The 17,500-nt window shown below is 46.5% G+C and overlaps 1 protein-coding gene across 1 annotated transcript in view; it reads left to right on the forward strand.

Annotated features, from left to right (window-relative positions):
- Positions 1-17,500, forward strand: part of LOC311113842 (serine palmitoyltransferase 2-like) — a gene marked incomplete at its 3' end in the record, with an annotated part of 63,540 nt that overhangs the window by 32,077 nt on the left and 13,963 nt on the right. The window contains exons 7-9 of the mRNA XM_084189135.1: positions 1,541-1,646; positions 2,168-2,387; positions 6,958-7,084. Of these exons, the coding sequence (XP_084045261.1) occupies positions 1,541-1,646; positions 2,168-2,387; positions 6,958-7,084 (453 nt within the window). The remainder of the gene's footprint in view (positions 1-1,540; positions 1,647-2,167; positions 2,388-6,957; positions 7,085-17,500) is intronic.

Here is a 17,500-nt window from a genome sequence, read left to right on the forward strand (position 1 = left end):
CATTCCCTATCTCTGTCCCCCCTGCAACACCGTGTCCATTCCCTATCTCTGTCCCCCCTGCAACACCGTGTCCATTCCCTATCTCTGTCCCCCCTGCAACACTGTGTCCATTCCCTATCTCTGTCCCCCCTGCAACATTGGTTTCATTCCCTATATCTGTCCCCCCTGCAACACTGTGTCCATTCCCTATCTCTGTCCCCCCTGCAACACTGTGTCCATTCCCTATATCTGTCCCCCCTGCAACACTGTGTCCATTCCCTATATCTGTCCCCCCTGCAACACTGTGTCCATTCCCTATCTCTGTCCCCCTGCAACACCGTGTCCATTCCCTATCTCTGTCCCCCCTGCAACACTGTGTCCATTCCCTATATCTGTCCCCCCTGCAACACTGTGTCCATTCCCTATCTCTGTCCCCCCTGCAACACCGTGTCCATTCCCTATCTCTGTCCCCCCTGCAACACTGTGTCCATTCCCTATCTCTGTCCCCCCTGAAACACCGTGTCCATTCCCTATCTCTGTCCCCCCTGCAACACCGTGTCCATTCCCTATCTCTGTCCCCCCTGCAACATTGTGCCTGTCCACTATCTCGGCTCCCTCCATCCTTTGTTCATGTTCAACTACAAAGGTGGGGCATATACCTCCCTTACATCTGTCCCACGTGCTACAATGGCTCCATCCCATGTTTCTGCAGTGTATAGATCACCCTAAAGCCCTATAACTAGTCCATGAGAGGCATACACTACTTTGACAATTTGGGAACAACTGCACTGGTCTAGACAGTTCCGTTCCAGCAATGACATTTAGGGGAGTGTGTGTGTTGCGTGTGTGCTGTGTGTGTGTGCGCGTGCCTGTGTGTGTGTGTTGCATGTGTTCTGTGTGTGTGCGTGCGCGCGTGCCTGTGTGTGTGTGCTCAGAATTTTAAACAACGGTCACAGCAGGTCATGAATATGTGTTTCCACCAGCTGGAAAGGTCGTCTCTATGGCAATTACCCTTTCTGATAATCTCCCTTTGATGGTCCAGGCATACCATCTGAATAGAAAGCAGATTGTTTAATGAGAACTAGACCCTCTAACTGGATGGCAGACTTAAGCTGAATGTGTAATGATGAGTTTTGTTTGTCCTCAGTGGAGGATTTGGGTCACACACACACACACACACACACACACACACACACACACACACACACACACACACACACACACACACACACACACAGCTAGAATGAACACTAACAATAGTTAGACAGTTAATTACCATAGTCTGAACCGTGTCTGAACTGTGGAGTGGTTGCAAAATGAGCACCTTAGTATTTTAGTATCACTGTCTGCAGAGCTTGTGTGTTAACGGTAATCTGGTCTCTGCCTGCTGGGGGATATGCGCTAACTCTGCTATCAGATAAGGGGAGTTTGTATATCAACTAAGATAAGAGAGATATGCAACATTGTTCTGTGGTCTCTTGTCAGATTTGAACTGCAGTATGTTCATGGTGATTTGTCTGCTGTGTAACTGTGAAACTGTGCTCGTTGGGTGTCTTGTCAGACATGGTGAGTCTGGAGAAGATGTTGAGAGACGCAATCGTCCATGGCCAGCCCAGAACACACCGGCCCTGGAAGAAGATCCTCATTCTGGTGGAAGGAATATACAGGTAGTGTACTGTACTCTAGGAGATTAACTGGTACTTTTCAATAAAGGTTGCTCCTTTTTCCCTAGGTAGTATTTTATACCTACAGGATACTACAACACTGATATAACACTCTCCTCCCTCCCTCCCTCCCTCCCTCCCTCCCTCCCTCCCTCCCTCCCTCCCTCCCTCCCTCCCTCCCTCCCTCCCTCCCTCCCTCTCCTCTCCTCTTCCCCCTCCCTCCCTCCCTCTCCTCTCCTCTTCCCCCTCCCTCCCTCCCTCCCTCCCACTCCTCTTCCCCCTCCCTCCTCTCCTCTCCTCTCCTCTCCTCTCCTCTCCTCTCCTCTCCTCTCCTCTCCTCTCCTCTCCTCTCCTCTCCTCTCCTCTCCTCTCCTCTCCTCTCCTCTCCTCTCCTCTCCTCTCCTCTCCTCTCCTCTCCTCTCCTCTCCTCTCCTCTCCTCTCCTCTCCTCTCCTCTCCTCTCCTCTCCTCTCCTCTCCTCTCTCTCTCTCCTCTTCCCCCTCCCTCCCTCCCTCCTCTCCCCAGTATGGAAGGCAGTATAGTACGTCTACCTGAAGTCATAGCTCTGAAGAAGCGCTACAGGGCCTATCTGTACCTGGATGAGGCCCACAGTATTGGGGCTCTGGGGCCGGGGGGCCGAGGTGTGGTTGACTACTTTGGTCTGGACCCCAGAGACGTGGACGTGATGATGGGGACGTTCACCAAGAGCTTCGGAGCTGCGGGGGGCTACATCGGAGGCAGAAGGGTGAGGAGGAGAACATTGAAATATATAATAATATAATATGTCATTTAGCAGCACTTTCATCCAAAGCGACTGTCATGCATACATTTTATGTACGGGTGGTCCCATGAATCAAACCCACTATCCTGGCGTTGCATGCCCAATGCTCTACCAATTGAGCTACAGAGGACCACCAATCGATAAACATTGATTTAACTGTTTCAGGGTAGTTACAGATTAACGTTTCAGATACTGTAAATATACCAATATAGAAACATTACTGAAAACCATTTGAGCAACATTACACATTAACAGTACAGCGACAGGGAGGGAGGCGGGTGAGCAGCAACGGACGACACACATAACACTGATACAGTGCCTTCAGGAAGTATTCTCACCCCTTGACCTTTTCCACATTGTTGTGTTACAGCCTGAATTAGAAATGTATTCAATTGCGATTTTTGAGGTCTCTGGCCTACACACAATAGCCCATAATGTCAAAGTGGGATTATTTAGTTAATTTATTTGAACAAATTAATTACAAATTAAGAGTCAAAACGTATTCAAACCCTTTGTTATGGCAAACCAAAATAAGTTCAGGAGTAAAAATGTGCTTAGCAAGTCACATAATTTGAATGGACTACAATACTAGTGTTTAACATGATTTTTTGAATGACTACCTCATCTCTATAACCCACACATACATTTATCTGGAAGGTCCCTCAGTCGAGCAGTGAATGGTAAAAACAGATTCAACCACAATGACCAGGGAGTTTGTTATATACAGTATATATATATTTAAAAAGCACTGAATATCCCTTTGAGCATGGTGAAGTTATTAATACACTTTGGATAGTGTATCAATACACCCAGCCACTACAAAGATGCAGGTTTCCTTCCTAACTTGGTTGCCGGAGAGGAAGGAAACCTCTCAGGGATTTCACCATGTGTAGCGGAGGATTTGGACGGAGTCAGGCGCAGGAGGTGTAAATCACAGAATAATGGTTTATTCGGCCAATACAGCGGTTCGCATCAATGCGTAAAACAACTACAGTGTGACTTAACGGCGCACTGAGAAAAACAAAACACACGGGTGATAAAGTACATAATGCTCCACCGAGCTATCGACACCTCCACATAGAAACAATCACACACAAAGACATGGGGGGCAGAGGGAATACTTATACAGGGACTGATGAGGGGATATGAACTAGGTGTGTGTAAAAAACAAGACAAAACAAATGGAATGGAATGATGAGAAGAGGAGTGGCAGTGGCTAGAAGGCCGGTGACGCCGAACGCCGAAGCCTGCCCGAACAAGGAGAGGAGGCAGCTTCGGAGGAAGTCGTGACAGTACCCCCACCCCACCCCCCCCTGACGCGCAGCTCCATTAGCGCGCCGACACCAGCCTCGCGGACGGCCAGGAGGACACGAAGCAGGGCGTCCGGATGGCGACAGTGGAAATCCCGCAACAGGGATGGATCAAGGACATCCTTCACCGGGACCCAGCACCGCTCCTCCGGACCATACCCCTCCCACTCCACGAGGTACTGAAGGCCCCCCACCCGACGCCTCGAATCCAGGATGGAACGGACGGAGTACGCCGGGGCCCCCTCGATGTCCAGAGGGGGTGGAGGGACCTCCCGCACCTCAGACTCCTGGAGCGGACCAGCCACCACCGGCCTGAGGAGAGACACGTGAAACAAGGGTTAATACAGTAGTCAGGAGGCAGTAGCAACCTATACGTAACCTTGTTCACTCTCCTCAGGACTTTGAACGGCCCCACAAACCGCGGGCTCAGCTTCCGGCAGGGCAGGCGGAGGGGCAGGTTCCGGGTCGAGAGCCAGACGCGATCACCCGGTACAAAGACCGGGGCCTCACTTCGGTGGCGGTCAGCGTTGGCCTTCTGGCGATGCACGGCGCGCTGGAGGTGGACGTGGGCAGCGTTCCACGTCTCCTCCGTGCGCCAAAACCAGTCCTCCGTGCGCCGAAACCAGTCGACCACCGCAGGACCGGCTGATCGAGCCAGTGCCTCCACGCTGTCAGGGCTCTGACAACAGCCAACAGCCAACAGCTCCCAATCACCAACGTCATAGTTCTGCTCCGCCGGGCTGAGCTTCTTAGAGAAGAAGGCACGGGGCGGAGCTTGGGTGGTGTGCCCGAGCGTTGGGATAGGGTAGCACCTACCCCTACCTCGGACGCATCCACCTCCACTACGAACGGCAATGATGGATCGGGATGGGCCAGTACCGGGGCTGAGGTGAACAGAACCCTCAGGTTACTGAAAGCCCTGTCAGCATCAGCAGACCAGTGGAGCCTGGACGGCCCACCCTTCAACAGAGCGGTGATGGGAGCTGCGACCTTGCCAAAGCCCCGGATGAAACCTCCGATAGTAATAGGCAAAGCCAATGAAGTGCTTCACCTCCTATACCGTGGTTGGAGTCGGCCAATTACGCACGGCTGAAATGCGGTCTCCCTCCATCTCCACACCTGAGGTGGTAATGTGGTATCCGAGGAAGGAGATGGATTGTTGGAAGAACAGACACTTTTCTGCCTTGGCATACAGGTCATGCTCCAACAGTCGGCCCAGCACTCTGCGAACCAGGGACACATGATCGGCGCACGTAGCGGAATACACCGGGATGTCATCGATGTAGACCACCACACTGCGACCAAGCATGTCCCAAAACACCTAGTTCATAAAGGACTGGAAGGCTGATGGAGCATTCATCAAACCGTAAGGCATCACCAGGTATTCATAATGCCCCGTGGTTGTGCTGAATGCTGTCTTCCACTCGTCCCCTTCCCGGACACGCACCAGGTTGTACGCACTCCTGAGATCTAATTTCGTGTAGAAGCGCGCCCCATGCATTGATTCGATCACAGATTAAATGAGGGGTAGAGGATAACTATAGCGAATTATAGTGTTATTAAGAATGCGGACCCCCGTCTTTCTTCTTCACGAAAACGAAACTCAAGGAGGCGGGTGAAGTGGAGGGACGTATGAACCCCAGATGCAGGGATTCGGAGACCTATGTTTCCATAGCCTTCGTTTCCGCCTGCGACAGGGGATATACATGACTCCTGGGCGGCACAGCGTCTAACCGGTGGTTTATCGCGCAATCCCCCGCCCGATGGGGTCGAGTGTGTGATTCTGTTGTGGGTGATTTGGGCGGAGTCAGGCGCAGGAGGTGTAACTCACAGAATAATGGTTTATTCGGCCACTACAGCGGTTCGCATCAATGCGTAATACAACTACAGTGTGACTTAACGGCGCACTGAGAAAAACAAAACACACGGGTGATAAAGTACATAATGCTCCACCGAGCAATCGACACCTCCACATGGAAACAATCACACACAAAGACATGGTGGGCAGAGGGAATACTTATACAGGGACTGATGAGGGGATATGAACCAGGTGTGTGTAATAAACAAGACAAAACAAATGGAATGGAATGATGAGAAGAGGAGCGGCAGTGGATAGAAGACCGGTGACGACGAACGCCGAAGCCTGACCGAACAAGGAGAGGAGGCAGCTTCGGAGGAAGTCGTGACACCATGTGGCCAATGGTGACTTTAAAACAGTTGCAGAGTTTAATGGCTGTGATAGGAGAAAACTGAGGATGGATCAACAACATTGTAGTTATTCCACAATACTAACCTAATTGACAGAGTGAAAATAAGGAAACCTGTACAGAATACAAAATATGCAAAAACATGCATCCTGTTTGCAATAAGCCATTAAAGTAAAACTGCAAAAAAAATGTAGCAAAGCAATTAACTTTTTGTCCTGAATACAAAGTGTTATGTTTGGGGTAAATACATTACAATACATTACTGAGTACCACTCTCCATATTTTAAAGCATAGTGGTGGCTGCATCATGTTATGAGTATGCTTGTAATCGTTAAGGACTGGGGAGTTTTTCAGGATAAAAAATAAATGAAATGGAGCTAAGCACAGGCAAAATACTAGAGGAAAACCTGGTTCAGTCTGCTTTCCACCAGACACTGAGAGATGAATTCACCTTTCAGCAGGACAATAACCTAAAACACAAGGCCAAATCTACACTGCAGTTGCTTACCAAGAAGACAGTGAATGTTCCTGAGTGTCCGAGTTACAGTTTTGTCTTAAATCTACTTGAAAATCTATGGCAAGACCTGAAAATGGTTGTCCAGCAATGATCAACAACCAATTTGGCAGCGCTTGAACATTTTTGCAAATAATAATGTTTCACAATCCAGGTGTGGAAAGCTCTTAGAGACTTAACCAGAAAGACTCACGGCTGAAATGCTGCCAAAGGTGCTTATACAAAGTATTGACTCATGGGTGTAAATAATTATGTAAATATTTAATCCATTTTGAATTCAGGATGTAACACAACAAAAATGTGGAATAAGTCAAGGGGTATAAATACTTTCTGAAGGCCCTGTAAAACATCTACAGATAACACATCTACAGATAACACATCTACTTTAATGCTGTGTCTGAAATCAGAAATTGATACTTAGTGTTGCAAATATACTAACCTCGGGATCGACAATCACATTCTGTTGTGTTCTATTTTGTCCTCTTCTGTCTGTTCTGTTCTAGGAGTTGATAGAGTACCTGCGGTCCCACTCTCACAGTGCGGTGTACGCTGCGTCCATGTCATCTCCCGTCGTGGAGCAGATCATCACCTCCATGAAGTGCATTATGGGGGAGGACGGGACGGCGATAGGTCAGTCTGACACGTAGAAACGCTGTAGATAGAATGGGAAAGGTGCTATTTTCCACACAAACTGATGCAACTGAATGCTATTTTGAAGACATTGCATTGTAAAAAAAAAAATAAGGTGTTTGGTCTGGTGTTGGTACAGTGGTTTTCTATTGGTTCATACCAGCTATCACCACAAGGGGGCTGTAGAAGCTTATGTGAGACTGGAGCAACAGCAGTTTACAACTGGTTGGGTCAGAATACTCACTCTCAACAGGCATACTTAGTTTCTGGACAGAAAGACAGAGGGGTTCTGGTTTACTGACTGTGTGTGAGGTAATCAGTGTGCTATGGTGGTGGAAAGGTACTATACACAGTGGTCCCATGTAGCTCAGTTGGTAGAGCATGGTGTTTGCAACGCTAGGGTTGTGGGTTCGATTCCCACGGGGGGGGCAGTATGAAAAAAATATATATGTATGCACTCACTAACTGTAAGTTGCTCTGGATAAGAGCGTCTGCTAAATGAATAATATGTAAATGTACATGTTATACAGAGCCTTGTGAAGGCACTGACCATATAGAAGGCCATTCATTAATCTATAGTGCCATCTGGTGGCTTCTGACAGCATGTGAAATGTCTTTCAAAACGGAATGGAATGAATGAGGGTGCAATCCTGTTAAGTGAATTATTTAACAAACTATTTTAGTGTCTCTGTGCGTCTCCCAAAAGGTTGTAAGTCTTTTGGGATTTAAGTAACGGCCAGAGTCCCGGTCTGCATGGTCAGAGATATTTATTCATTGAGAATTCTGCCATCACAATTTCAGAGTCCATCTTTTATACTCATACGTCATACAAAAAGAAATCCCTTCCCTCTGTAGGCGGGCTGTAGTTTTCCACTCTAAAACTGCTCTACTGACCTTCAGTTCACACACACACACATATACACACATGCATACACACATACATACACACACACACACACATATCCTACTCCCTGCTTTACTCAGTTATTGCCGTTCTCACAATATTCTGCACCATGTTTTCATAACAGTTTCTCCCCTCCCTAAATTGGGAGGCCTCTTTATCTTAGTTTCTCAGTTGTCTTTGTTGTCTGGCCTGACTCTTACTCACATTGCTAAATAGTGGCTCAATGCCATAGCCTTTACTGGTCCTACACTCACACATTATACACAGTTTCAGGGTGTAATAATTAGTCATTAATAATTAATCTATCAATTCCACCCTTTGACTAAATATTACACACATACAAAATATATGTTGTTATAGAAATGAATCACACTCATTGAAGTATATAAGTTGGTTTGCATATTAAAACATTACAGGTTCATCAGGGTTACCCCATGATTAAAAGCATAACGTTACTTTTTAGCAATGGTAACTAGTACATCATACTTAAAACGAGACTTTAATACACAAAATATCATTACAATAACTTTTAAACTAGAGATTTATAGTTCTAGGAAAACATCCAGTCCCAAATTATCTGGATCGTCGTCGTCCTCCACCAAGCCTGGTAGGTCATATCCTTCAGTCGGAGTCCGGGATTGGGCCGTATCTCACCATCTGTTGGGAAACCGCCTTGCTCACCAACCCTCAGACACAGGGAATAAGACAACATCCACAAAGAACAAGTATACCCATAGAAGCTATAACTTCACCCAGAATAGTTACAACAATAGTTTTCCATTTACCAAATATGTTATCAAACTAACCGTTTAGGGAGCTATCAATACCAGAGTTCTCAGCCAGTTCGTTCGCCAGCGTGGTGAGTCCCTGAAGCGCTTTGGTCACGGACCCGTCCGGTGCTGTATTGTTTGGGGATGAAAGTACAGCACATAGATCCAAACAGAACACAAACCCCGTCCCGCTCAGCCAAAAGCATATCTAAAGCTATTCTATTCTGCCATGCTATTAAGCTAGTTGCCGCTGTCTGCTCAGCTAATCCCTTTATTGCATCACGAGTATGGTTTATAAATCTTTGCTGGTTATAGTAAATATAATTCATCCAATCTACGTTTGTATTAATTGTTGACCACCAGAAAAGACTTGATTCAAACCCAGCTGCAATCTGATTCCTAGCTTTGAATTCTTCTGGAACCCCTGGAGGTACTCCTATCCCATCAATATATATCCTTTCATCAAAGGATCCCGGGAGGAGGTCCCACTTTCTACGTGACAACTCACCAGTCTCTGACACGTTTGATTGTTTGCGTATGTAGGTGAGTTCACAATCAGTTATCACCACACAACCATCAGATGTCAGCACGGGCCTGGTTTTGGATCCTAAAATCCTCTGGCTGCAACAAAGAGGAGAGATTAGTCATGGTCTCTTTTAGTTGTGATATTCTCTGTGTGGGAGCAGGAGCTAAGAGGCCCTACCCTGTATCCTGTTTTACTAGTCCTAGAAAAATAATTAGAATCCCCTGTGATTTCAAACTGAGGCAACCCAGGTCGGGATGACTTTGTTATCGGGGGAAACAGATAGTGCAAGTTACCATAAGACTCTTTCACCACATTCCCAGGTGGCTTGCATGGAGGATAAACCTGACAGAGAGTTAAAGCCTGTCAAGGGGAACGGAGTAGTTGTCAACCTTGGTTTGGCTGTCCTACAGGCATAACAGTCCTCTTTAGACCGTATACTGAATCCATTCCAACCACAGGTTAAAATCTATTTACTCCGTCTCCATCTGTACTACTTCCTTCAGGTCTATAGTTTGCACTGTCTCACCACGGCCCCGGTCTCACTACCTCCCTCAGAGAGGTGTACTCTATAGGGTGCCCCAGTTGAAGAGGATATCTCACTTGTCAGGTCTGTAACATCTGCTGGGTTGATTACTACCCAGAAAGCCACTAATGGGTCTCCACAACATTTGCGGTCAAATCCTATGTACCACATTCCCTCATCCGTAGCCTTTACCTGTTTTAGCGTAATTCGGACTTTCAGACAGTACCTACCCTTATATGGGTCGCACTGCCATTTCTGGTAATTCCCTACTTTCACAATACTCCACCTGTCCTTAAACTGTGTATGGAGATTGACATATCCCCCTCGCTCGGTATGAGCAACTACATGGTCCCAGGATGTACATGGTGACATACATATATATCTCCCATCCTTTATGATACTACCAGCCAGTAGTCCCCAACTTCCCAACTGGTCCGCAAAGACCTCAAAGGTGATGTCCTTCCCTACAGTCCCTAGTACTTCCCCTTTCCCTACATCTAGCTGTCTCCTATGCCTTCGTAGACTGTGCTCAGGTATTATTTTATCAACTTGTGTTAGGTTAACTACTACTTCTGGCGGATCAGGAGGGTTTGAGTGTGTTAGGAATATGGCCCCCACAATCAGACAGCTACCTACCGTCAGGAGACCTGTGAATCCCCACCCTCGCCCTGAGAACATGTCAGATGCCAGAGGCCAACCCATTGCTTTACCTTCTATCGAACTCACACAGGGATGATCAGACAGGGTAAGGGAATCTTCGTTAAGGAGCCAACCCCCGAGCCCTAGTGGTGATCGGATCTTTCTCCTAACTCTGTGTTTGTTCGTCAGGTGTAGCTGGTTTTACCTTTTTACAGTGTGTGACATGCACCCAGATGGATCTCTCAGCTATTCTGCTGGCAAAGGCAGTACTTGGTAGGGCCCTTCCCGCCAGGCCTGCTTCAGTCTCCTGGTTAGATAGAGTGGGTCACCTTCTCCTTTAATTCACCTGTGGGGGCACAAAACCTCTGACATACAGGTGTGGTTAATAAACGACCTTCTCACGTGTTCTGCTAGGGTGCTCTCTAGTTCTATGTCTGCCTGTCTGGTCCTGCCAACTGTGGCATTCTGTAAGGTCTTCCAAACACTTTCTCAAAGGGGGATAACCCATCTTTATCTGGGGTTACTCTAAATTTCTTCCCTTCACTCCGTGATAACTCTATAAAATCAATTTCCAATTGCTGGAAAGGGTATTTAGCCGGAGGATACTCACCCTGAGGTGCCCTTTGTCTGCCCTGGTGATTATTTTGAGCACAGATAACACATCTTTTTTTTTTATAATTAGTAATCCCATGTGCAACAAAGTGTTGTCTAATCTGTTCTACCATCCATCCCTCCTTTTGACACATGTCACTGCCCATGTGTCAATATTATCACCTACCTAACAATCACTTAGGTAATATTGGTAATTTATCATCCAATTGCCATCCCTTATTTTTATTTATTGGTAAAATAAACTATCTTAAAGTCCTCCTCTCATGCCTTTAGAATTTACCAGTGTGGATGATTAATTAACACCAGAAAGTTAAAACAGAGTTCAGAGGCAATTGAAATTCCATCCCATAGTATACCAAACATTACCATTATTCTAAATATTTAATAAATGTTACTTATCCCAAGTGTTCATTAATCCTCATGACATTCATTCTCATAAGAAATCATATATACCCCAAACTCAGCAAAAACCTAAAAAACTCCATAAAATTCACTGTGTGCTCCTCTAAGACCTATCACCCTTGACCTGCTGAAAACCCCCCAAAATTGAAACAACAAGGCTTTATAAACATCATACTAGGTGTGTTGTTTTTTATTTGAAAACCCCAATTAAAAAACAACAACCAAACAGCCAGGTCATGAGGACTCCTGATTTCTCTCTTCCCCTTCTGCCTACAGTTTCTTAACTGGTGCCCTTTCCTTGCACAGTAACTACACGGTTCCTCACATTCTCTAGCAAAATGTCCCGTTTTGTCACAATTGTAACACTTCCACTCACTCCTGTCTCCACTATTACCATTTCCTTCTTGTCTGTCTTTGCTACCGTAACCTCTCTTCTCTCCTAGCTATTGACTAATAGTCTCACTGTCTCTAATTCAACACAAAACCCCATCATCCAATGTACTCCCAGCAGAACTGAAAAAAACAAAACAGACTGTGATTTCCAGGACACTGCACCTTTGTTTCTGGCCTCACTATCTCCCCGGGAATTGGCCCTCCCTCAAGGTCCCTCCCAATCTGCTCTTGGTAAACTGCAAACCTTGTATTGCTTCTGATATGGCCTATGATTAGATTTGGGTATCACCTGTACTGGAATTAACCCTTTTATTAATCCTACGTCTGCTGGACCCCGGGACCACAAATGCTCTGGAACTTCTTTTAAGTCTGACTCCTGTTGTTCTGTCAACAGGTATTCCTCTCCTCAGCATCTGCTATTCTCATCTAAATGTACTATCTGTGGATGGGCTGTGTTGATCGCCACTCACAATATTGACCCAATCAGTGATCCTCTTACCCTTGGATACCCACTGGCCCATGTCTTTCCAGTCCTCTGCTGGCTCCTTTGCTAGGGACACATGTGGGCTCCATCTTTCCCTGAACAGTCTCTGACTTTGGGGCCCTATTTCCACCTCCACTACTGCGTGGGTGTTGTCATAGTGAAACCATTTCAAGGCTATAGTCCTTTCTGTGGTTTTAAATAATGCTTTCTCATAGATTGCATCTGGACCTGGGTGTTTGTTATACCAGAGAGTACAGTGTAGGTCATCGGGGGACATTTTAGTGGGGCCTGGTACTACATCATCAGCAAGTTCCATCAAGGTTCGGGGAATATCAGTTATTCCCACCCTAAACAAATCTTGCCTATCCCAATAACATGGCTCCCCTTCCCCACAGACCACCATATTGTCTCTGACTATGTGTACTTTCATTCCCCTCTCAGCGGAAATGACAGCCACATTCAATTTAGTCATTACATCACGTCCTAGTAAATTTACCCGACACAGCTTAGATATCAGGATGGGTATGGTTGCCTCTCATCCTGATTGGTCATGTTTTAGGGTTATTGGGGCTGATAACCTTTCAATAAATTGATGACCAGAGGCAGATCGCACTATGATTTTCTCCCCATCAATCCTGACTCCATCTGGCTTGTCTGTTGCACAGGTTGCTGTCCTGCAGGCTCCTGTATCACAAAGGAATTTAATTTTCATACCCATTACTGTCAATGTCAAATAAGGTTTCTGTTCCTGTTGAAGTGCTAAGTCAATAGTAGCCAATTCAAACACCTCACAATTTGGATCAAAGGGTTCCTTAGTCTTCCCCCCACTAGAGTCTACTATTTCTCCCTCAAGGACTAGTCATGCCTTATCTTCCTCTTCCTCACGCTCAAAGCTGGGGGATGGACTTCTCTCTCCCTCTCTTCTCTCTTTTCTCTCTTTTCTCTCCTGTCTGACTTTCTCTGCCCTTGTCTGGTACTCCTCTACCTCTGGCTCTTCCTCACCTTCATTTTCCCTTCCTCCTCCAGCCCTTTCTTCCTCATAGGAAGGTGGGGCCGGTTGGGGGCAACATTATTCCCCTGCACTCTCCTTCTCCTCCCTACGTATTCATCATCTGGATTTTCTCTCCATGCCTGGTCTGCCAAGTTTGGATATAACCTTTCTGCCCTCTGCTCTGGGGGAGGCACGGAGACCTCAACCTTCACTTCTCTTTCCCTCTCACTCACTTCTCTTTTCTTCCTGCCTTATCTCCTCTCTCTCCTAAGTTTCTAGTTCTACCCGCCATCTCTCCCAGAGTGGCAATTAGTTACTCTGCATCTTCCTCTTCTTTCTTGGCTCTGTCCTGTCTGTTATTCTGCTCATGATGGATTGCATGTCTCTCTGAGGCTATTACACAATTCAGTTATTTTCCCAACATACTCTCAGTAATCGGCCCATGGCAAAAGTGCCCTCTGGGCATCCCCTGAAACCCACTGCCCTCTAACGGCAGCCCAAACCTTACTATTCCTGTCATGGGGTGGGTCATTCCTTCTACCGCTCTGGCCACGTCCTCTGTGTTCATGGCCTGTCTGCTAAATGGCATATTATTATTATTACTGTATACATCTAAGGTTGCTGGGGCCCCTTTCATTCCCCGCCAATAGATTAGGTAAGGCTATCAGTGGGTACTGGCCCCCTCCTACTCTCTCTCTCTCTCACTGCTTATTTCTCCTTTACACACCTTATGTATCTGTTTAAGCATAGATTCGAGTTTATCTGCGTCTAGACGTCCCTCAAAACCATACCTCTCCCTCCACCTGGTTACATAATGGACATTTCTTCTATCCCTGGATTCCATTTTAATTACATCAAGTATTTCTGGGAGTAATTCTGGGACCTCTTGTGAGGATTTGCCCCCCCATGGTTGGTACTGTTAAAAATCCCTTAGCCACCTCTTCTATATAACAAGTCAATTTAACAAGTAATTCAAAATAGCTTCACACAACAACACCTTGAATCACCCCTTCCTGTATATGTAATCTTGACTAGTCCCCCAGAATTATCTCATACTTTTACAGAGGGATTGATCCCCACAATGTAATCTTGATAATTCCTGACAGTCTCATACAACAGGAATGGGTTCTCCCTCCTCTATACAACCACCTCTCCCTGTATATGTAGTCTTGACTAGTCCCCCAGAATTATCTCATACTTTTACAGAGGGATTGATCCCCACAATGTAATCTTGATAATTCCTGACAGTCTCATACAACAGGAATGGGTTCTCCCTCCTCTATACAACCACCTGGAATTATTCATGTGACTTTTGAGCAAACATTAGGTCTCACACGTATACAACCTTACATGATTATTGGTGTTGTATCGGTAACCTGGAGTTTATAAGGCTCCAGAACGGATAGGGTTACAGCAAAATCTACAGTTGTTTGTGACTTTTGACATAACTAATATTCTATTTCTCACACATGCTATTTTAATTCCTTCTGGTGTACTTTTTGTATTTGTTTAACCCTGATTATTTGTTGACTGCTCAATAATCTCTTACAGGTTACATCCCATAGATGTACTTTTAATAGTTCCTTCTATTTCAACACCGGGTAGTTTCTTTTGGTAATGGCCTATTACCGTGAATCATTACGGACCCACCACCAGGTTGACTAGTTCCCCAGAATTATCTCATACTTTACGGAGGAGTCTATCCTCACAATGTAATCTTGATAATTCCTGACAGTCAACCCCACATTTCACTTAAAATGGCTACGCATTGATCAATTTGCTACTTTTCAATATTTTAGCAAGTCCTCAAATCAATTTCACCAAGTTAATGAATAAAGACTACTGACCTTATCCTTGCAGCCGAGATTCAATGTAGGTTTGGATTCCGTCACCGTCTCTGTCATTAATCAGGTGTCCTCTGGCCTGTTTTAACCCTTAATGTCAAAGGGCAGGACTTTCTATTTACGAATGTATCATTCGCCCGTCAACGGTTTTCAGAGTTACCTGGAATGACAGAAACATGGTATTGGAGTCCGGCTCAGAAGGACCAAGCTGTTAAGTGAATTATTTAACAAACTATTTTAGTGTCTCTGTGCGTCTCCCAAAAGGTTGTAAGTCTTTTGGGATTTAAGTAACGGCCAGAGTCCCGGTCTGCATGGTCAGAGATATTTATTCATTGAGAATTCTGCCATCACAATTTCAGAGTCCATCTTTTATACTCATACGTCATACAAAAAGAAATCCCTTCCCTCTGTAGGCGGGCTGTAGTTTTCCACTCTAAAACTGCTCTACTGACCTTCAGTTCACACACACACACATATACACACATGCATACACACATACATACACACACACACACACATATCCTACTCCCTGCTTTACTCAGTTATTGCCGTTCTCACAATATTCTGCACCATGTTTTCATAACAGTTTCTCCCCTCCCTAAATTGGGAGGCCTCTTTATCTTAGTTTCTCAGTTGTCTTTGTTGTCTGGCCTGACTCTTACTCACATTGCTAAATAGTGGCTCAATGCCATAGCCTTTACTGGTCCTACACTCACACATTATACACAGTTTCAGGGTGTAATAATTAGTCATTAATAATTAATCTATCAAATCCTCAGCTTGCTCTGGGCAAAGTCAAAAGGAGCCTGATTTAATTTAGGCTAGCTACCTGCAGTATTGGTCATGTCTGCAGACTCTCACACAGACACACCACACACCACACACAGACACACCACACACCACACACAGACACACCACACACCACACACAGACACAGACATAGACACACACACGCATGCCACTACATCACGGCAGGACAACAACAAAGCAGTTGCTCTTGCCTTGTCCGTCCCAGGTGAAGTTGTGAGTGTGTTTCCTATGACTAACTCTGCTGTAACTTGGCCTTCCTCAAGGTTGTCCACATCATCTCAATACATCTGATCTCATACACAGTCTTCTGCCAGGCAAGCCTGCCCTTACTGCAGCCACAGGAGGATGATGACTGCTGATCCTACATACTTTCTCCTCCTTTTTTCCATCCTTCGTTCACTGAATATAGAGAGCCGGCTCCCCTCCCAACCTCTTCCTTTGATTGACAGCTGAGCTGTCCATACCTGGCTCTCCTCCCAACCTCTTCCTCTGAGTGACAGATGAGCTGTCCATACCTGGCTCCCCTCCCCGCCTCTTCCTTTGATTGACAGCTGAGCTGTCCATACCTGGCTCTCCTCCCAACCTCTTCCTCTGAGTGACAGATGAGCTGTCCATACCTGGCTCCCCTCCCAACCTCTTCCTTTGAGTGACAGATGAGCTGTCCATACCTGGCTCCCCTCCCAACCTCTTCCTTTGAGTGACAGCAGAGCTGTCCATACCTGGCTCCCCTCCCAACCTCTTCCTTTGAGTGACAGATGAGCTGTCCATACCTGGCTCCCCTCCCAACCTCTTCCTTTGAGTGACAGATGAGCTGTCCATACCTGGCTCCCCTCCCCGCCTCTTCCTTTGATTGACAGCTGAGCTGTCCATACCTGGCTCTCCTCCCAACCTCTTCCTCTGAGTGACAGATGAGCTGTCCATACCTGGCTCCCCTCCCCGCCTCTTCCTTTGATTGACAGCTGAGCTGTCCATACCTGGCTCTCCTCCCAACCTCTTCCTCTGAGTGACAGATGAGCTGTCCATACCTGGCTCCCCTCCCAACCTCTTCCTTTGAGTGACAGCTGAGCTGTCCATACCTGGCTCCCCTCCCAACCTCTTCCTTTGAGTGACAGCTGAGCTGTCCATACCTGGCTCCCCTCCCAACCTCTTCCTTTGAGTGACAGCTGAGCTGTCCATACCTGGCTCCCCTCCCAACCTCTTCCTTTGATTGACAGATGAGCTGTCCATACCTGGCTCTCCTCCCAACCTCTTCCTTTGATTGACAGCTGAGCTGTCTATACCTGGCTCCCCTCCCAACCTCTTCCTTTGAGTGACAGATGAGCTGTCCATACCTGGCTCCCCTCCCAACCTCTTCCTTTGAGTGACAGCTGAGCTGTCCATACCTGGCTCCCCTCCCAACCTCTTCCTTTGATTGACAGCTGAGCTGTCCATACCTGGCTCCCCTCCCAACCTCTTCCTTTGATTGACAGATGAGCTGTCCATACCTGGCTCCCCTCCTCGCCTCTTCCTTTGATTGAC

The sequence above is a fragment of the Coregonus lavaretus genome, assembly GCF_964263955.1.
Source record: "Coregonus lavaretus genome assembly, contig: HAP1_SCAFFOLD_1774, whole genome shotgun sequence".
NCBI classification, from domain to species: Eukaryota; Metazoa; Chordata; class Actinopteri; order Salmoniformes; family Salmonidae; genus Coregonus; species Coregonus lavaretus.